Below are 21,341 nucleotides of genomic sequence, written 5' to 3' on the forward strand. Positions count from 1 at the left end.
AGAGAGAGAGAGGAGCGGTCTCGGCGTTCCGATACGGCCGGATTTAATTCCTATCGGTTGTCCTAATTTATCGCGGCTTCGGGCTTCCATCGGTAAATCCGGCGCGGGGGACGGATGGCGGTGACGGAGGAGGAGAAACAAGGGGGAGGGAACGGGAGGAGACGGGGGTTTCCGCGGGCCGCCGCAACGGAGGAGAGTACCCTATTGATCGAGACGAAGGAGAGGAAAATAGCCGTCGAAACGAGCGGGCGAATGAACGAGCGTGTGCGAGTGCCGTTCCGTTCCGTTTCGTTTCGCCTCGTTTCTCCGAGGTGCGGGAGACCCCGTCGGAAAAAAATGTCTCCATTCTCGCCTTCCGTCGGCTTTGCGCCCCCCCCCCATCCTCTCCCTTGGAAAACCCAAAAGGAACGGGGGGAAAGAGGGGGGGAAGAAAAAAGGAAAACCGCGTGTCACGTGTTCTCGGGCGCCGGGGGTCAAAACGCGTGGCACCGCGTCCCACGGAGGGCGGAAATCCATAAAAGAAAGAAGAAGGAATGTGCCGGACGCCCGAGAGCGTTAAGCCAACGTGCGCAATACGGTGTAAGCGACGGTAAATGGACGTAATTACGCGACGCCGAAACAGCGCGGCGGCGTACACATTCTCCGCGTGACGAAACGCAAAGCCGGGAATAAAACTCATAGAGCGGGGGCAATCAATTAATAATTTATTAAGTCGATAAATTACACTCAACTTTTTACTCCCCGTCCTCGCGCCGCTACATCGCAGATAAATCTCTCCTTAATCCCCACGTTGTTCTTTTTTCCCTCTTCGTCGCGCATTGGGGAACTTTGGTAATAAGAATCTTTTATTTTTTTCCTTTCCTTATCTCCGAACCGAGTTTCGCCGATCGTAAGGAAGGGGGGGGGGGGGGGGGGGTTGCGAGGGTCTGCCGACATACCTCTTGAGAAAGAGAGAGGGAGAAAGGGTGCGGGATCGCGGCGCGAAAAAAACTAAGAGGCGTTCAGCGGCCCCATGAAAGTTTGATCGAGTCGATCCACGGGGATTCGGGGGAGAAAAAAAATCGCCCGTTCCGAGATACGAATGGCAGACGGAGGAGCGCGGAAGTGTGCCGGGTCGTTACAACGAGGTGGCTCGCGCAAGCGTACGCTTAAAAGCTTCATCCTGGAGGCAGAGGGAGCCGCGAGAGAGAGAGAGAGAGAGAGAGAGAGGGAGAGAGGCGTGGGAGAGGTAAAATTCGTGACCCCCGCCGAGTTTACGCGCCGGTTCCTAACACCGGGGTAGTTGTAGTTGCGAGCCCTCCGCCCCTCGGCTACGCGCTTCCGGATAACGCGATCGTTGAGACGATACGTAGGCAAATACCGGCGCAGGCCTCTCGCAATTCCCGCGCTTTATTGTACCATCAAATATCATTGCATGATTTATTATTAAACCGATAAGCCTCAGCGGGAAATTTTATTGACACATCGCGCAATGGATTTACTTCCGATTGATGAAAATTTCAGCGGCGGCGTTAAATACAAGTGATATTCAACGCGTCATCGTGCGCCGCGCGTAGAAATGGATGACGGTGAAATCCGCGCCGATAAACGAACGTGGTAATTTAATCCCCGGTCGCTTTTTTCAATTTTAATTATAAAATCGCTTATGACGGAAAGGCCACGAGTAAGTTCCGCGTCTCTTAACGAGCGCCCGCGCGAACGGATACTTTTAACCCGATCGCGCGCGCGACGAGTGCGGAGATGAATCCTCGGATTTATCGCGGGCGAGGCACCTTACGCTCGAGCCGAGACTCGGGGGAAGGGCGAGGGCAAACGCGAGATAACCATCCGTATTCGCGTTAGCGGCGGTGTTTGATGCGACATTTTTTTTTTCGTCCCGACGACGTCCCTTTTACCCCGGCGCGTCGCAGTTAGAATTAAGTTAATCCGGAGTTCCATCCCTCCCTTTTCCACCCTCTCGCTCTCTCTGTCTCGTCTATAAAAGTAGATTTCCCGGCCGTAATCCCGCGAGCATAAAAGTTGCTCTTACTGCTGCGACATTATTGCGTATGGAGACACACACAGGGCGAAATTCCCGTGTAGCCTTTCCCGCGCGTGCACACGTACGGCGCGACGGCGCAATTTAATCGGAAACGGGGGCGGGTACGGAGCGGATGCGCCCGCGCTTTTAAAGGGCCCCGGCGAACCGCGCCGAACGGGGTATGTATTTATTATTGTTTCACCATTCGTTCGAGGCCCAGGCGACAAGATCGAATTAACCGGCGCGGCACCGGCCGAGTAACGAAGCGCGCGTCAAAACACTCGGCGCTCATTTCCGGGTGGATTTAATTTGCCGCTATTTACCCGCTTATATTTATAATCGCCGCGATACGCGTCCCGCGGTTTATTTATTAACGTCGCGACATTCGGCCGTGGCCGTCCGGAGTCGCTTTCTCGTCGGACAAAGGTAGGAAGAAGGAAGCGCCGCGGCTTAAAGTCATTTTCACGCGACAGCTGCTGCTGCTGCACCCGCCGAGCGTCTCCGCGCCGACGGGTCCCTCGAAAGGGACGGAGGGGCCGAGGGCAAAATAGACCCCGCGTTTAATCATTACGCTTTTTCGCTTCGCGTCGGGGCGTGCAATTTCGTTGCGTTTTCGGCCGTCGCGGTGTGTCAGGCGAAATTCAAAGGGACAGGACCCGCGGGTCACAAAGAAAGCTCACCGTTTTGTCGCTTCCAGGTCTATTATGTGACCGTTCCTCTTCCAATGGAGGGTCGGCTCCGGATGGCCGCGAGGCGGTCCGCACTCCAGCAAAGCCGTCTCCCCGGCGGCGACCCTCGTGTTCTGCGGCTCCGCGCGAAACTCATCCCGCAGCACTGCAACAGACAACAACCCGTCACGATGATGCACCGTTGCATTACAAAAGACACCGCGTCGCCGGTCGCCCGTCCGGGAAGTGGACAATACTTGCCCGCGCGCAACTAGGACAACAGGGAGCGACGGGGGAGCGTTTGCGTTTTTTCTTTTCCCCCTTTTTGTCCTTTTCCCTTTTCGGACGGACGAAAGTAGGGCGTTCTCGCGTTTATATTTTTTCACCCTTCGCTATCAAAGTCATTTCATTGAATCATTTTGATATCGACTTACTCGCCGAAGGTGCCGTAACTGCGTTCAGCTCGGAGCGCGCGCACGCGCGCGCTCTGAACTTTAACAAGCTTTCACAAAAGTCATTCGATTTTTCGCTCGTGTACCACCGAGCGCGGAACTGGGACAAACTAAAATGAATTTCAAATACCCCGCGATGGGTCCGGAAGCGGGTAAAAAAAAGAGAGAGAAGGGGAGGAAGCGTATTCTTGGGTGACCGTCTCGTCGTCCCAGCTGGATCTCGTGTAATTATTCTTCGCTGAAATCGTAGCGCCGTAATATTTTAATAATTCAGGCTTATTCGGTAACGTTTATTTGCGTCCCGGCGACTCCATTCTCGATAACATCTCTTCAAGATTTCTAAAATTACTCGGGCGGTATTCAAATAAGGAAACTCAAACAGCAGCTATTTCGAATGGAAAATATTTCCAGAATACCCATGCGTCTTTAGAAATTTGTGTATGAAAAGACCTAGATGCCCTACTATTCAGTCTTTGTAAGAATGCGGAGAGGGAGAGGGAGCGAGAGAAAGAGAGACAGAGAGAGGGAGCGAGATGTGAATAAGCGTTATACATATATAGATATATAAATGTGAAAATATTTGAGAGAGTCGACATTATTCCTCCGTCAACAGGGGAATTCTAAATCGGGTCGCCCCGAATAGATTAGGGCCTATATTTGAATTGTAAACCACGAGTTACAAAACTGCGCGATACAGGGAAACGGAGATGCATGCCATCGGATGTATTACCGGGTTAAGCGTGGAGCGACTACGGAATGAGACTGCGAGAAACACGCGGCGTGAGGCACGAAGCCCGCCGCGTGCCAGGCTGGAAGCTACGAATTGAAATTTGAGACAAACGGAGGGAAAGAGGACGAAAGAGGAAGAGAGAGGGGGGGGAGAGAGAGAGAGAGAGAGAGAGAGAGAGAGAGAGAGAGAGAGAGAACTCCCGACGGAAGAAAGGTCGCTTTCATAGTCGGCAAGGACGGCTTGAAAAACGTGGGTCGCTATCTCGGGTCCCGAGACCCTAACGATTCCGACGGTGAATCAAATGTAACGCAATTTCTCAGAAAACGAGGAGGGAGAAAGAGAGAGGCAGAGAGAGAGAGAGAGAGGGGGGGGAGATAAAGGGGTTGGTTCTCGGTCATTCTCGAACGTAGTCGCCTCGGTCCCGGGTCCGAGCTTTCAACCCCTTTCGCCGTGTCGCAGCGGCACTCTGTAAACTTTCCCCGGGAGTGACGTTCGCGGGAGGTCGGGACCCAACCCTCTCTCTCCCCTATATCCCACGTCCTTTGCTCTTCCAATCCTCCGCGGTCGCCTCGCGCACCTTATACGGTATATACCGAATTTACGTGAATCCCATAGGCTACGCGCGCGCGCGCGCGGCAACGTGAAAAATGGGGATTGCGCCCCCGTGGGCCAGGTATACGTCACGTAAATAGGTACACGGTGCATACGGAATCAGGATCAGGATCGGGATCAGGCGCGCTCTTTATAGCCCGGGGTTTCCGGATTATTCGAGGCTCCCACTGTCTCAATCTAAAAGGATACAAGATAGCCGCGTGGATAAATGCGCATGCGAAATGGGGGGGAGGGGGCGTAAGCGGTTTCCCAAAGTCGATTACAGCGATTGCGAGAGACGGCGAATTTATTTGCCCCTTTAAATAATACCATTTCAATAACGCGCCGTTGTTCAAGCGTGCGTTTAACGATTTAACGATTACCGTTTTCGTTAAAATCAAACATATCGCTTTGCGTTACATTTATGACCTGTGTCGCGCGCGTGAATCCACGCTGATGAAAAAAAAGATATTACTTTACTCAAGAAAATTATTCATTAAGTGTTCTATAAAATGTTTACTAAGATGTAAGTTTTACAGCGAAGAAAATTGGATTTCTTATTTGACAAAAGCAATGATTTCATTTAATAAATAGTATTCTATATCTCGTGAAATCTTTATTTGAATGTAGAAAATGTCACGGTTTAAATTAATTTACTTAATATAACACGTAGATTTACTGGAAATTTAACATTTTTACTTAAAAAGAATAAATATTTACTTCAGTAAAAAAAACAATTCTAAGTAAATCTATTTACTTGGTTTAAACAAATTTTGTTGTCAGCGTACTTTCCGCGATCTCGCGACAAAATAAACTACACGAATGCAACACCAGTTTAAGACGAAACCGTAACTCCCCGCGGTATTTTTTTAAATCTTCATCGCGGTGTCTAGACTACCGATGTGACATATGCAGATTAAGATCTTACTGGAACTGCTCTCATTAGCGGCGGTCGCCGCTTATTGCGACGGCGCATTTTACGGCGGTCATCGCCGGCCAGCGCCGGGCGGCGAAGAAAATCTCAATCTCGCGTCGCGGATCTCGTTTACATTTACATAGAGCGGGACTCGAATCGATAATGTGACACGGTCGGGCGGCGCGGTGCGCGCGCGAATGTCGCGACATTATACGCGGGGCGTATCGGAGAGCCGCGGGCTAAAATTAGACCGCGCGGCGGCAAAATTATCTGGTCGTGTACCACGTATCCGCGCCCGCATTTACATAGGAATAGCGGCGGCGTAAGGAGCGCTTTATTTATGCCGCGGACGCCGAGCGCGAAACGCGCGCCTCGCGTCACGCGATCCCCGGCTCGGCGCGGCGCGGCGCGTGGGCATTTCTGGTCCTGCGGGATGAACGAACGGCGACCGGTCGGCGGCGACCGCGGGAATTGACTCGCGCCAGTTCGGAGCGCGATTTACTGATCGCGCGCCAAAAGGTTTCCCTCCGCGCGCGAGAAAGAGAGAGAGAGAGAGAGAGCGAGCCGCGTCTCCCTACGCGAGCGATCGATATCATCGCAGCACTCCCGGGCATCCCGCCGCTGAATCCCCGAGTGTGTTTTCTGTGCCAACGACCGCGCATAATCGATACTTCACAGTTCGAGCCGCAGAGGAGAGAAAAAAAAGGAGGGAAGAGAGAAATCATTTTATCGGTCGCGTCGGAAGCGTCCCGGTCCTACAATCGGCGCCGACACGCCGCGACCGGTGTATCCCGGCGTCGCGGATCGTTAGCCGCCGTGAACCGCGGCCGCACACACGCACGTTGTTGCGTCTCGCACGCGCACATAGAGAGAGAGACGAGGGCCAGGTACACGCGTATACACGGAGGCTCACGCGCATCGCCACTTCCCTTCCGTGTAATGCCGTTAATTTGGTATTGTAGGCGATCGTGGCTAATGGTTTCCAGCCGGGAGCAGAGTATCGACCGAATTTCGATGACGCCGTTATTATCATCGTGCGGTGAATGCGCTTTAATGAAGCGTGCATCCAGTACGAATAACGAATGTCTGACGATCCGGCCCAATTACGCGGCAAGAAGTCGCGCGGCAAAAGCCGAGCGCGTCACTTTCGCCGAAATGTTTAGACGGGGCGGAACTTCGCCGGGCGGGGGTCGTTGGTCAGGAAGAAACGTGTCGCAAAACAATGGGGCGAAACGGCCAAACTTTGGCACTATTAGCGTCGACGAGACGGGGGCGGGGCGGGGGAGAAGGCTGTTCTACGGGCTTTCTACGGGAAATCCAACGGTCCTATGCCGGGATTCTTAACGCGAGTATCAGGACACGAGTACCGTCGTAAGCGTATTCCTCAACTTCGCCTCGTTCCTTCTTGCGCGACGCGAGTGCGCAAAAAAATTTCATGTCGAAAGTTCCGCGAGAAATAGGGCGCCGCGGATGCGACATAAATCGCAAACGCGACGCCGCTGTTAACATAAAGCAACACTTTCCGTTCGATAAAAACAGTAATTATTAGATCGTTAAACGCGAACAATGCCATTGTCGGGACTCTTTTGTTTAAAAAAACAAACAAAAAACAAATAAACTCGGTGTCTCGCGATTGCGCGAATCGATTTCAGAAAACCGTTTCACGCTCCCCGACGATTAACTTTTTTGCCGGGCGAAAATTGTCTCTCGATATTCCGAAGAACCCGTCCGTTTCGAGCGCGAGGATGGAAAAAAAACAAAAATTCGATCCGCGATAACCCGACATCTCGCGCGACGTCTCGCTGTTTTTAACATATAAAAATTCTTAATGTCCCATTAAAACGTCCCTTGACGAGCGCGCCATTTCGAGGAGAGCCCAGCTTCCCTCTTGCGCGGTCGCCGGGGTCCAATTAGCTCCGAGATACGCGTCTCCGTTTGCGGTATCGGCGATCGTACTCATCAACGTCCGTCACGTCGCTTTCGGTCCCTCGTTCGCAGGATAATTCCAGTCGGGCAATTACTTAGTCGGCCATTCGTCGACGTTACGTTAAGCGCTCGAACGGACGTCATCGTTCGACTCTCTCTCTCCCTCTCTCTCTCTTACACTTTCGTCTTCCTGCTCTCACGCTTATCCTCTCTCTAATCGAGCCTGAATGGCGGGCTCGAGATATCGCGCTAATAGCACCTAAAGCTCCTTGCTTTTCGTTAAAGTCTTTCGAGCACGATGATTCCTGCCCGCCGGCGAGAGGCTGTTTCCGCGTGCTTTTCCCTCTCCCTCCCTCCCTCTCTCTCTCTCTCTCTCTCTGTCTCTTTCGCGAGCGAACGCCGGGCGGAAGTTAAAGACGCTAGTTGCCGGCAGTTGGCGGCGAGTGAGTCGCTCCAGCGAAATCTAATCCAAGTTTATACGTGCTTCCAGTCCAATTAGGTACAAGTAGGCACCGGAGCGCGAGGCAACAGCGGCGGCAGCGGCGGCGGCGGCGGCTGCCGCGTCGTCGTCTTGGGACGCGATCCACGTTTCCGTAATAACGACGTTTACGCGACGGGGGTGGAGAAGGGGAGGCTGCGCACGTGTACGTACGCGAGTAAAGCGCGATGGGTGATCCCCCGGCGGGTACGAGCATTCGGTGCTTTAAAGCTCGTAAAGCTCGGCAGTAACCGGCCCGCTCTTATTTCGCCGAACTTGAGAGTCCCCGACTTTCCTCTCCTTCGATTCCCCTCCCCCTCCCGCCCCTCTTTAATCCCGCGATAGACGATATTGCGCCCGCTATACGGCGTGTCGCATCAGCTGGGCGTAACGAGGCTCATCGTTTCTCGGTGAAAAGTTATCAACAGCCTTAACGACGAATCCGCCGGAGGACTGCGGCGGTGTGCTCTCGACGTGAAATCTCTCCCGTCGACGGTCTTTTTCCCGAAGCACGCTGTAACGCGCCAACACTTTATACCCCGAGTCGCTCCTTAACAAATTTTTAACAAAAGATTGCGCCTCGCCAAGTATCTCGCCAACTTTTTCGCAAAATTAATATCCACCTGGAATTGAAAAAAAGGGAAGGAGGAAGGGAGGGAGGGAGGGAGAGAGAGGGGGGAGGAAGGGCTTCTGTCGTTTATATACATTTCTGAAATTTAATGCCCAGTATAATGCGTTATATTAAAACGTTAATATATAATAGCCATTTTATTCGCTATCTCGCCAAATATGTTAAGTACCTCGCTGATCCTCTTTGAAAAAAAAGGCTTAATAAATGGGGGGCTCACAAAGCCCTTTACGGGCACGTCTTAAAGTCGGTTTCTCAAAAAACGATATCCCGGAGAAAACGAGCCGCCCGTCGCCGTTACTCTCCGCTGCCTCAGCCTGTCGTTTCATTACGCTCTCGCTCTCTCTCTCTCCCTCTCCGACGTTCCCCGCCGCCCCGCCGTTTCTTAACTACTCGTCCAAAGGGATAAGCGGTCGAGCCTTATCCTCCCGCGGTAATGAGACAGCGGGCGGTACTTGGAAGCCCTCGCGACGAAAGGGAAATAGGTGGGGTGAGTAGTGGCGCGTAGGCAAACGACCTCCAATTAACAGATGTTGGATTTGGAGCGAAAGAATTGAAGGGCCCTTCCTTGCTCTCCTGCGCCCCGTTGTTCTACGGTGCACCACGGGCCAACTAATGAGAATGCCATGCACTCTTTTTGCGAGCGGGCGGACGTGCGCGCACGTGCTCGTGACGTACAGGGTGCGAGAGCGAGATCCGCGGCCCACATACTGCGCTCGCGAAGACTGGGGATGGTTTTTGCGAGAATACGAGGGAGGGAAGGGAGGGAGGAAGAAAGAGAGAGAGCGCGCGTCGCGCTTATCTCGCGCTTAACGTCGGGATTATCGTCACGCTCGAACGCCTCGCGAGGCGATTCTTCGCCGGGAACTCGCGTATGCTAATCTCGGGCGCGATAGCTACGGACGGAGGAGCGCTGAGTCGGCGCTAATTTATATTAATAAATAATACGAATACGCGGCGACGTCTACGATAATAATAGAATATCGATCAGCGCGCCGGTACCTGTTACGTCGCGATACACCAGCTATTACTTGCCGCTCTCCCTCGGGAAGTTTAACGCTACTCTCGCGGCGATCGATGTATCTCGACACGACAAGCGGTAACTTCGAGAGCAGGTATTTGCGGAGTCATGTTTACGCAAACTTCTCCCGTTCTTCCTTTTTTTCCCCCTCCCCCTCCTCCCACGTCCCTCGGTCGCGCTACCTTCTTGCGAAGTTTCGTCGCGCCAGAGTTGCGGTACGTTTTACTTACACCCTGTATACATAACGACGATGTCGACGACGACGACGACGACGACGACGAGGAGGAGGACACGAGCGAGCAGCTAGACGTCCAGGCATGTACGAGCGTAACCATCTGCGCGCGACAAGGGGCTCGGGGAGAGACGCGGAGCACAACCCTCGTCGGTATACACGGGTGTGTGGATCGAGAACCATCTAGGAACGCTTGTACTCCCTTGCTTGCCAGAATGCACGGCACTTGACCAAGCTTGGAGGATCCAGAGGGAGAGTCGCGCGGAGGAGGAGAAAGAGAGAGACAGAGAGAGAGAGAGAGGGAGAGAAAGGAAGCTCGAATATTGCTCGGACGCCGCGTAGCAAATGACGGGAATGTAACGACGAGAGAATAAAGCGTTCATCGGGATAACGGAGGATTCCGAGCGATCCGGCGTACACCCCAAGGCCTCCGCCGACCTATCAATCTTTTCCTTTCATCGACGGACCGTACACGAGTGGCCGTGCACGTTGCGTGCGTGCGTGCGCGCGCGTTTGTTTCTCCCGATATTCTATTATTTTTTTCCATCACCTTGTTCCCTCCGTTATTCGTCTTGTGGCGGCCCGAGTGGATTTCATTCTTCCCTAAATAATAGGCCAGATAAGGAACGCTCGTACACAAGCACCGGAGACATTTTAAACGAAGCGTTCTCGCGCGGCACACGGCCCTCTTTCTCTCGTTGTCGCGCGGAAATGAGCAGGGGAGGGGGCGCTCTTTAACGTAGAATTACGCACAACTTTTAATCCCGAACGGGCGTGTATGCACGCCCCGCGCAAATCAACGTCAGCGACGCCGCACGCCCACCGCGATGAAAGGGTTAATCGCTCACGTCGTAACATTTCGGCCCCCGCCTAAGAGATGTGTGTTTAGGCCCGTGGCGTGCGCCGCTGATACGCAACACAGCTCGCTTATTCTAACATCGATCGCGGATATCGTGTTCGTTTATTTCGCCCGGCCGGCGATAAAGAATCTCGGTCTCTGTATTTTCACGCAATCGCGGCTCCGGGAGTGCGCGCGCGGCGATATGCAGCTATCGCGTTATCCAGCCGAGCAAGAGCGAACTTTCGAGTCCGACTCTTAACCCTTTCCGGTTCAGCGGTTTCAATTTACGTCACCCACATTGTATCTTCTATACCGGAACCGACGTGGCGTTTAACTGGCGGAGTCGGCGCGGGAGTGGGATCCCCCGCTCGGGTAACCAACTTTCACGCGCGCGGAGCGTACGTGCGCGCGGGCGAAATGGGATAGAAAAAATATTTGCGCACACTTTGAGAATCGATCCGGCGGAGATGAAATCCGCCAATTAGCGAGTAAACGGTCCCTCGCTCGCAGCCGGGGCTTGCGCAACGTTTGTTTAAAATCATTAGTGGTCCTACCGGAGCGGAGAGCTCCGGGCTTGCACGAAACCCATCGTTAGTGGTTAGAGAAGGATCTGCGACTAACGGATCGCACAGAGTACGCTGTATTCGGGTCCAATCCCTGGTCTTTATTTAACCGTGGTATCTGCTCGGGGGATTTGGTCCCCGGCGAACGGGGTTAATTGAAAAATCCGCTCGCACGTGTTCGACGCGTTATAAGCGTGAGATATTGCCGTTTCTCCTTTTCTTGGCCCCGTAATCGCGTTCTATCCGCGATCCCATCTCATTTGATTCGCGCGAGCGCGCAGACTCTCGCCCGATAAATCGCCGGCGCATCAAGGTGGAACGATGAAACGCGGGGTACATTTTTTAACTCGCCTTAAGCCAGCTGGCAACCTAAGGGAACAAAGAGGGCCTCTTTAATAATCCACGAACGAGCGAGTATCCTCGGTACGAGGATTTATATTATAAAACGCGTCTCCGTCCCGCGCCGGCGGCCGTCATTACGACGCGGTCGTCGTAAACCAAGTTACCCCGTGGAGAAGCTCGCGCGCGGGCTGAAAAATTTCCCGGGATGACCAGAGCGCACGCGTGACGCCGGCTATTTCTTACGCGGATCATCGCCGTTGCCGTCAAGCCTGTATAAGAGGAGACCGAACATGGGCCGACATTATTGCAAGAATGTGAATCACAATTTTGCCACTTGTAGCGCTGGCGTCGTACAAACGGATTAAGGATTCGCCCGTGAGTACCGATTTCGGTCTCACTGGCTCGTAGATGGCTCAGCGTTTAAACGTTGTTATCTGGGGGTCGATTTCTGGAACTTGCGAAAATTACAAAAGTGAACGAATCGAGGGGGAAGCCGCTGACCAAAATCTTGTACACCAACGCCCACTAATGACCAGTGGGCATTACTTTATCTTATTATATCTTTATAATGCCCAAAATATGCCTAGTAATGCCCAGTAATGCCGCAAATCTGTAGCACCACAATACCCTCGGCGGTTTCCCCCTCGGAGCGAATACTAGAATATTTATAATTTCAACCTGGGAATTGGCTCACTTTTGTAATTTTCACAAGTTTCAGAGATACACAATCCATCCCCTCATCTTCTTTACGGATCGGACGTATCGAGCCTGCTCTCACGAAAGCTTCATGAACATGACAGCCGCGTGACACGCACGAATTGTCCGTGACAGCGCTCCCGACAGTGACTCTTTTCGGAACGAGTATTTCTCAAAAATGTCGGCCCACTCTGATTACGGGAGTTTGGTCTCCCGAGTGCCCGTGTACAATAGAGATTTAAACCCTAATGCCTATCACACAGGCAATAGGAATAGGGAATACAACTTTTCATGCGTTGGATTCGTCGGAAATTTTCTTCCAACCAATCCAACGCGTCAGAAGTTCTATTCCCTGTTCCTGTTGCCTGGGCCATTGTGTTTGGGCCTTAATGCCTTAAGAAATTGACTAATCACAGTCGCGTATTCTACTCACACTTGACCGTGGATGGTCAATTTCTTAGGGCTTAGGGCTTAAATCATTTATTGTAGACTGGGACTTATACAGGCTTCGTGGTCGTTGCCGCGCGTCGCGGAAAAAGCCTCCTTTCCGGTCCCGCGAACACTCCGCACCCGTAAATCTCCTCTGCGCGGCTCCCACCGTCGCGCGCGCGCGAGCCAAGAATGGCCCCGCATTCAATGCTCGCATAAGCGATATTTATCGGCGTCGCGTTCGACGACGCTCGCCGCGACAATCGAGGCGGCGGCTCATATTTGTTCGCGTGCGTTGAAGCACCGGTGGAAGATGTAGGTACTCGGAGGGAGGGGGGGGGGGGGAACTGGCTCGTGTTTTATCCATTAAAACGCTATATCGCGAATCGCGAAAATATTCGGAGAGCGGCGCGGTCGGGAGTCGGGGAGTCCGGGATAAAACAAATTTAATCGACATTTTCATTCTCGTCTCTCCGTTCTATAAATAAAGAAAATACCGGACCAATCAACTCGCGTTATCTTTAGCGGCTCGCGGGAAATAACTAAAAATACGAAATGTAAACACCGTATTTCGCGCGCGAGGTTACGTCCCTCGAATTGAAACCTCTCAGGGAGCGTGGGCGAGGGGGGTAAACCGCCGAGGGCATTGCGGTGCACGGATTTGCGGCATTACTGGGCATTTTTCGGGGCATTATAAGGATAAATCCGAGATAAATGAGATAAAATAAGTTAATAAGATAAAGTAACGCCCACTGGACCTTAGTAGGCATTGGTGTTGTGCATGCAGTGCTGTTCGTTAATGCCTGGACCTGCATTTTATCATCATTTCTTTCCGTCTATCACCGAGTTTCAGGCTGTATGTATGTACTACCACAGACTTCCACAGAAGTGTGTACCACAGCCGGAGACTCATCGATGTATAGGTGGGAATGAAGATGATGAAAACGTGGAATCCCAGTAAAACCGCGGTCCAGGCATTAATGAATAGCACCGTGCACGATTTCGGTCAGCGGTTTACCCCCCGCGGGGAGCGCGCCCTTCAGACTCGCTCGAGCGCGACCTGCTTCTCTCAAAACCACCTTCTTCCACGCCGTTTTCTTTTTAAACGCGAACGAGGCGGCCGCGGACGTGTCGAATCGACGCTTTTAGCGAACAATTTACTTCAATTGATACGCTTCCGGAATAGGCCCGAGCGGGGAAGGAGACTTGAAGGGGGTACGTAACCCCCCCCCCCCCCGCTGTGAGCGTCCGTCGGGAAAGCTGTGTCGCGCGGACGAGAGAGAAGTCGGAGTCGCGCGCTTCCTCGGCGCGCGAGAGCGCGCACCCACCGCGCGCCGTCGGCGGCGCATTCCATCCGGGCTGCCAAGTATATACGTGTATACGAGGCCGCGAACGCGCGATCCGAGCCGCTCCGTACCCCCGCGCTACCGCGGGAGACGAGGGGTGGACGGGCGGGAGGAGGGAGAGTCATGCCGGTACGCTCGTTCTCGAGCTAAGAGCGCGTACCATATTCGATATAATTAAAGTGCATAAATAAGCACAATGGTACAAGGAGACTCCGGCGGCCGGTCGGCGGTGCGCGCGGAGCGCAGCCTACCTATTCGCCGCCGGAGAGGTAGGCGAGCAAGAAAGGTAAGAGAGTATTCAATGCAAATGCCCGCGGAGAGTTTCTTCTCGGCCGGCACGACCGCGTGCTGCGCCGGTCTCTCTCTCCCTCCCCCCCCCGCCCCTCCTCGCGCCCCCCCGGTCTGTCTTTCTTTCTTTCTTTCTTTCTCCGCTCGCTGCATCCGCGGCTACCAACGCGTACATACGTACGTACGTGCCCGCGGAGGCCCGTATACGGGCCGCGCGCGATACGCTCCAACGGAGGAGGAGAGGCCCCTGTGGGCGAAACGCGCCTGCCTACCTGCGCGGGCGCGTTTATAAGCCACTCTCCTCACCGGAAGGCTATCGAATCTGGATTTATCTTCCTTCTCGATTTATGCTCGTGCACGCGCGCGCGCGAGCGCGCACGGACAGACGCGCGCGTGTGTCCGATTCGCCGGTCATTATCTGCGCCGCGGGCCGCGCGCGGCTTTGCATTTCCAACGCGCCGGTCGGAACACGGCGACGCCGCCGTCGCTGACTCGCGCGCACAGACGTAATATATCTAGAGTAATCTAGACCGAGCGTTTACCTTTATTTGAGCAGCGTGGGTAGAGATCACGTAGAAAAAGACAAACTCCGTTTTGTGCTATTTCGTTCTCTCTTGTGTACGTGCGACGACATTCACGTCATTTCTACGAGAAACCGCTACCCCCACTGCTCAATGCTCGGTCTAGATATATTATGTGTACGCTCGCGCGTCTCGCGGGAATCCTGGGATGCGCGCCGGAATGGATGCCACCGGTCCGCCGGGGTCCGCCTCTCCCGACGCGTCGCGACGCAACGCGGCGTCGTGTTAATGCGTGGTCTACAATGCGAGGCCGCAGAGTCGTAGTCGTAAGAATCATCGACTGCGATTGGTCAATTCCGTTAGACACATAAGAATTGACCAATCACAGTCGATCACTCTTACGACTACGACTCTGCGACACGCATTGTAGACCCCGCATAAGCCCGTATCAGACTACAGACTCCCGACTCTGACTCGACTACTGACTCGGACTCCCGACTATGATTCAACCAATCACAACAAAGCACCGGCCGACCCCGACTGCCGACTCGGGAATAGACGCCACTCCAATTGGTTGAATTATAGTCGGGAGTCCGAGTTAGTAGTAGAGTGAGAGTTGGGAGTCTGTAGTCTGATACGGGCTTTATACAGGGTGTTTTGAATAAGGAAAGATACTTTGCGATCTTTCCGATGGCTCGTCTTCTCGAACGTCGGAATCCATCGGGCTCTCTCTCTCTCTCTCTCTCTCTCTCTCTCTTTCTATCACGAGCACTTTTCCTCGAGACTCGATAGAATTTCATAAATCCTCGCGGAAACATAACGTTTATAGCGGGCGCGGAATTCAATCGGTGTGAAATTCGATATCGGCGTTTTTAATCGCCCTAAGATGAACGAGCGAGACCCGGTTTCATCAAACGTCGCTTAACTTCAATTCCAGTATAATTCGCGCTTGTCCCTTTCCAAAGCCCCACGATCCGAGAGCCGTGTCCAAGTTCTAGTTACGAGAAATGCGCAGCCAATCAACTTGCAGCTTTTTACGGAAAATTTTCTCGGAACTGGAACTTGGACACGAGGCTTAAGGTAACAGCTGGGAAAAGACAAAGGGCGAATCGAGCTAAGCCGGAGAGCGTACGGGACGTAGCTGCCGGAGCAAACTACTTAATTTTTCCGGGGAAGCTAAGGAGATCGATTCGATTAGCCTCGATACAGGTACATACGCGATTTAAGCGACGCTTTAGCATGTTTCCGAGGTAATTAGCATTCTCACCGCGCGTCAAGCCTTCTCCAGCTGGCGACGTTATCGCGACGGAGGATCTTGAAAGAACATTCTTTCACATTTTACAATTAATCTCCGTTTTCCTCCCGAGGGTCGAAAAGTATCCGGTCCGGCCACCAAAGCGTTGTGTATTCGTAACGACCGTCATAAAGTTAACAGCCTAGGCCGGGCTAGCCACGGCGGGGCGTTGGAGGGCGCGCGTTACGTGTTCGCTTAAATGGAGACATTTTTTAATGCTCGTGGAGAGTCCCGGGCCCCATAAGGGCCAGTTTCACAAATATCGGATAACTGCTAACCAAAGGTTAATCGATCCTCTGTCTCTTCTTGAATAATAAGGTGGAAAAAGTTAGGGAGTCGACTGAACTCTAGTTAACAGTTAACCGATGTTTGCGAAACTTGCCCTAAGTCGCTCCGCTCGCGCCGCGACGACCGGCCGCGCTAACGCGAGGATTAAATTCGGCGCGACGGCGCGCGGCCGGTAAATCTGGTCGGGCAACAATGTGATTAAGTTGCAGATAAACCGTCGCATCCGCGCGCGCGCGCTCGCATTTATCGGAGATACGTGAAAAATTATTTTCCCGGGCGCGCGCGGAAAAAATGCGTTTCCCGGTGCCCGCCGCGAGACCGACGGGAAATTGTATCGCGGATGTTGTTTTGTTTCGCGGATTCGCAATGCCCGGCTTTTTACACAGTTCACCGTATTTGCGCGCGGCAGCCGGAGCGCGATGCTTTCCGACGGAGAGTAGCTGGATTGTCAACAGCCCCGATACCGTTTGCCCAAGCCACCCGAATGTTTTCGATCGGGATTTGAAACCCGGTATAATGCCGCGGCGAATACAATTTCCGATAAGCCGGCAATACGCGGGGTGGCGCGCCTTAGACGATATTTTCGCGGATCCATCGCGCGGAGTGTAAATTTCAAGCTCATTGAAATTACATTCGGATGGCCCGCGCTTCCCCCTGAGATCCAACCGAATAACCGGATATCGTCGGGAAGATACCCGTCGCGAGATAAACAATATGACGGAACATTCCAAGATTAAATCTCCGGTTATCGACGTCGGGGCACGTCTCGCCGATTCTCCGCGTTCGCGCCGTAACGTACGTCTTCCGAAAGGATTTCTGTTACCGAGACAAAAAATATTCTTGCCGCGTTTACATTTCTCGCAGCCTCATTTAGCATAAAAATAAGACAATATCAAAGTAAAATTAATAGTTCTTATTCTCCTCTGTCGAATTAATAAAGATTGACTTACTACATTGAGACAAGAGTAACTTTATATACTCTTGCGTTTAGAATAAATTTTCCCTCCATCTTACAACGCACGAAGTTAGCACCGCGATACTCGACAAAGGACGATTCTAGATTTTCGAATTTTGTCATTTAAGATTAAAACATTCCTTTTTCGACAATAAATATGATGCTATATCGATCCTATTTTGCGATATATTCAAGTGTAATAGCACTGGATCCGGAAGTTTTTTTATGCGGGTGTAACGTGGATATACGCCGGGACGTCTTCTCGCGGGATTACGGGGAGCCGCTCTCCTCCTCTCACCGGAGAACCTCGGGCGGCGTATAAGTTATACGGTAAAGGGCTTTCGGCGGAGCGCGGCGGTATCGAGCGAACGCGAAAAGTGCGCAATTATAGCCGACCCATTTTCCCGAGGGACAATATAGCGCGACGCGCGCGGAAAAGCGCGGGCTGGAATCTAGCCAAATCCCGACGCGCGGGGGGGTTTCTATTCCTACTACGGTCGTCGCCTCCGTTAAAGTCGGGCTTAAGTTGAGCAAGGTCGCGCGGGCGCGCAAATTTATTGCCGGCCGCGACGGCGTCCCGGCGGCTGCGCCGCGCCGGGAATGCGGCTCCGTAAAAGTGCGTACGCCTATTCCGCCGCGGTCCTGACAGAAGCCTTCTCTCCGCGGTATTCGAGGGCGAATGCGTTGACCCGAGAGAGGGAGAGAGAGAGAGAGAGGGGTCACGAACGCCGCGCTCGAATGGAGATTACGAAGAGACGCGCATTATTTTTCTCGACAACAATTCTCGGCCTTCGGAGAGATGAACGCTCGCCAGCATTCGCGCGGGCTTGTTACATCCTCGTCCGCGCGATTTCGAGTCATTTACGGATGAAAATTCCCGCCGAGGATTAAGCGCGTCGAGTTCACTCCACGTTGACCTGGAAAAAAATTACAGACTGCCAGCTTATCGCTTCTAATTCGTATTCTTGAAAGATTCTTTTTCCGCGGGGCTCGCGCGCAGTCACCCGCCGTTTTTCGTAGCGCCTGCAGATAAAGGGAAGTGGATGGGAGAGTTGAAGTATTTCTGCTCAAACGCGTATCGAAAGGCGATGTTTTCTATTGTGTACGCGGTGCTCCGGCAGGTTCACCGCACTTCCTTTTATCTTGAAATACCGCGGCTCTCGCGGTTAGTAATAAAACGCTTTGTGCGTGGCTCCGCGCTATCTCGCTCCTCGTATTTGTGCCGTTATTATCGCGGCACGATAAAGCGTGATGAAGCGGGACATGTCTGACATACGTTAATAATGTCAGTTCGAATCACTGGGTTACTTCCAGTTGTTGTTATTCGTGCATTACCGCTCGTCGCTCGGCGTTTAAAACGCAATTTTTCAAAGATGCCGCTGTTAGTAGGTCAAAGCTTGTTCGCGCCGAGTCAGCAAATCCGATTGAGAACTCATTTGTCTAAAAAAATACCTCCGTGCTCTGGGGAAAAAAAGGATAGTTAGCAACCCATTTTGGGGCCCACCATTAGTAATCGAATCATTTGGATTGTTCGTAACATTCTACTATGGGAAAAAGTTTGACCGTTTTTTAGTTAAGCAACTTAACATCTCGGTTAGTGCCCCTTTAGTAAAAATTATCTTTGCGTTATTAAATATCAACAGAACTAATAGAGAGAATTGATTAGTATTACTTAAAAATCTTGAACTAGATGGACTAGCAAATTGCGATTTTTAGTTACGCGGGGTAAAATTCGTAAAAGACTAGAGTTACGAACAATCCAAACGATTCGATTACTAATTGTGGGCCCCAAAATGGGTCGCTGTCTCTTTTTTTCCCCAAGTGGAGCGTTTGTTATCTGGGAAAAGGTGTGACGCTTCATTTCTCTCTTAAAAAAAACAAGAAGGGTCTTGAATTATCCACCCGAAAAGAAGGAAATAACGACCTATCAATTTCCGAGGCGAGAACGGGAAAGAAACGCCTGCCTCCAGATATAATCGAGAGCGACGTCGTGTACGACAATGCTCGAAACTGCACAACTCAATTCACGTCGCTCGCTTTGTCGCGCGGCGCGACAAACTCCCGGACAATTCCCGTGTGCCGCCGCAAAGATTTCCCGACGATTCCGCCGCGTTAAAACTCCTCCCGAAGTTAGCAAAAAGCGATCCGAGCGAGTGCGCTCGAGGGGTTAATCGATCGCGCTTTTCACACCCGGGAGATGATACGCGCGGCCGAGAGAAGTCAAGAGTGCGGATAGTTGCCCGCGCTTGTTTGACGATAATGAAAACTTTCTCCCGCGTCTGTGTGTCGCGGCGCTGGCTGGGATTTAGAAATAGCCCTGCGCCGCTCGCACCGGCTCCCGCGCGCGCGCGGCGGAGTGGACTTTTCATCAGCGTGACGGCGCAATTGTCCCCGTCCGGTCATTTATTTAATCTTCCCCGGCTAATCGAGCCGTGCGAGTATTGTTTTATTGGAGTGTATACCGCGGCTCGATGAAACGCGTTATCGCCGGAGCGCGAGCGCGAATATAATGCCGCGCCCATTGCTTAAGGGGATGCTGGAGTAACTCTGCACTTTCGGCACCTTTTGCTCCTAGAACTGTCAATTCGCGAACACGTTTGTGTAATATACAAATTATGTGGCCTTTTGCGTACGAACCGACAGCGTTCCACTGTTCGGACTAAATGAGAGAACATCATGGTATCATTGAAATTAAGTTTAGAAGCGTAACAAAAAATCTATTCACCTAACTCCTTCGAGTGAATAGACCTCCTGTTAAGCTCCTAAACTTAATTTCAACGATACCATGCTGTTCTTTCACTTAATCCGAATAGCGGGACACTGTCGGTCTGCGCACGGAAGCCACACAATTTGTATATTATACGCAAATGTTTCCACGAGTTGACAGTTCTAGGAGCGAAAGGTGCCAAAAGGTGCAGAATCACTCCGGCATCCCCTTGACGCAATTTCGTCCGCGATACGACGAGCGCGAGATCGACGAGATCGCCGGCCGCGCGGCAACCTTGTTACCGTTACGTAATTACCGTCGCCATTTGTCCGTACGTCCCGCTACGTTTCTCTCCCTCCCGTTGCCGCGCTCAGCTGGATTTGTATAATCAAAATCCCCTCGGACGACGGTGGATCTCCCCGGAATTAAACAACGCGGATGGAATTTTTTTTAACGCGAAACTCGTTCGGGACGGTTTATTTTCATATATCTTACGGTCCCCCGCGAAAATATTCGCCTAGAATGAAATAGGTCGGGTTAGTTTTGCCGGGGCTGTTTTTAAATCCGACCGAATCCGCTCTGGGGCACGCGGTTAAAAAACACGGCGCGCGCGCGTCCGTCGCCTTTCGTTTCGGGGCCGCTCTAAACTCCGGGGCTTCACCCGAGGTTCATGAAAATCGGTGAGAGACGGCGAGACGGACGTGCGTTTCCTCGTTGGCCCACGTCGCGGCAAAATTCGTGGCGCGAACATAAACACGCGGCGATCCGCGTCTCGGCTTCGTAAAGGGCCGCGCCGACGGGGGCAGATGCCGGGGTTCGTTTACGTTTCGGTATCCTGTCGACGGAAATAGTAGCTGCCGCCCGCTCTCTCTCCTTTATATTTTCTCTTCCCTGCCTCTTTTTATTTTCGTTTGTGCACCTCGATACGGAGCGCGGCCCGCGTCCCATAGGAAAGTTCTCTCCCCCGACCGCACGATTCTTTTTACGAGTAGAGAGACTAAACAGTTGTACGAGACTAATGCATCGGGACGTGTCCCTGGGCCCGGTAAAGGACGACCGCCGAGGGATCAGCGCGGGCGAGGCCGAGAAGAAACGTTGACGAGGACAAAAAATAGATGCACTCGGTCGTTTCGGCTCCACGCTTCGCGCGCGCCGCCGTCGTCGTTCGTAATAAAACGTCGCATTTGCGCGAGACGCGCTGCGGAATTTTGGTCCCCGACTTCGCCGAAAAGTGTGCATGCATGCCGGGCGTACCATGGCCGCTCGCGCGCGCGCGCGACAATATTCGCGAGGGAAATATACGGAATGGTCTCTCTAGGAAAATAGCGGGCTTTCATTCCCGAACAAGTTTGGTGGCGCGAATTTTTCCACGGCGCGGCGCAAGTTTCGCGTCGTATGTCATCGCGAAA

The 21,341-nt window shown here is 52.6% G+C and overlaps 1 protein-coding gene across 1 annotated transcript in view; it reads right to left on the reverse strand.

The window, feature by feature from the left end:
• LOC105561795 (roundabout homolog 2-like) overlaps positions 1–21,341 on the reverse strand; it is a 110,495-nt gene that overhangs the window by 16,952 nt on the left and 72,202 nt on the right. The window contains exon 3 of the mRNA XM_012012108.1: positions 2,701–2,854. Coding sequence (XP_011867498.1) covers positions 2,701–2,854 — 154 coding nt within the window. The remainder of the gene's footprint in view (positions 1–2,700; positions 2,855–21,341) is intronic.

Source organism: Vollenhovia emeryi, unplaced genomic scaffold (assembly GCF_000949405.1).
Source record: "Vollenhovia emeryi isolate VEMERY1.0 unplaced genomic scaffold, V.emery_V1.0 DF939200.1, whole genome shotgun sequence".
Lineage (NCBI taxonomy): Eukaryota > Metazoa > Arthropoda > Insecta > Hymenoptera > Formicidae > Vollenhovia > Vollenhovia emeryi.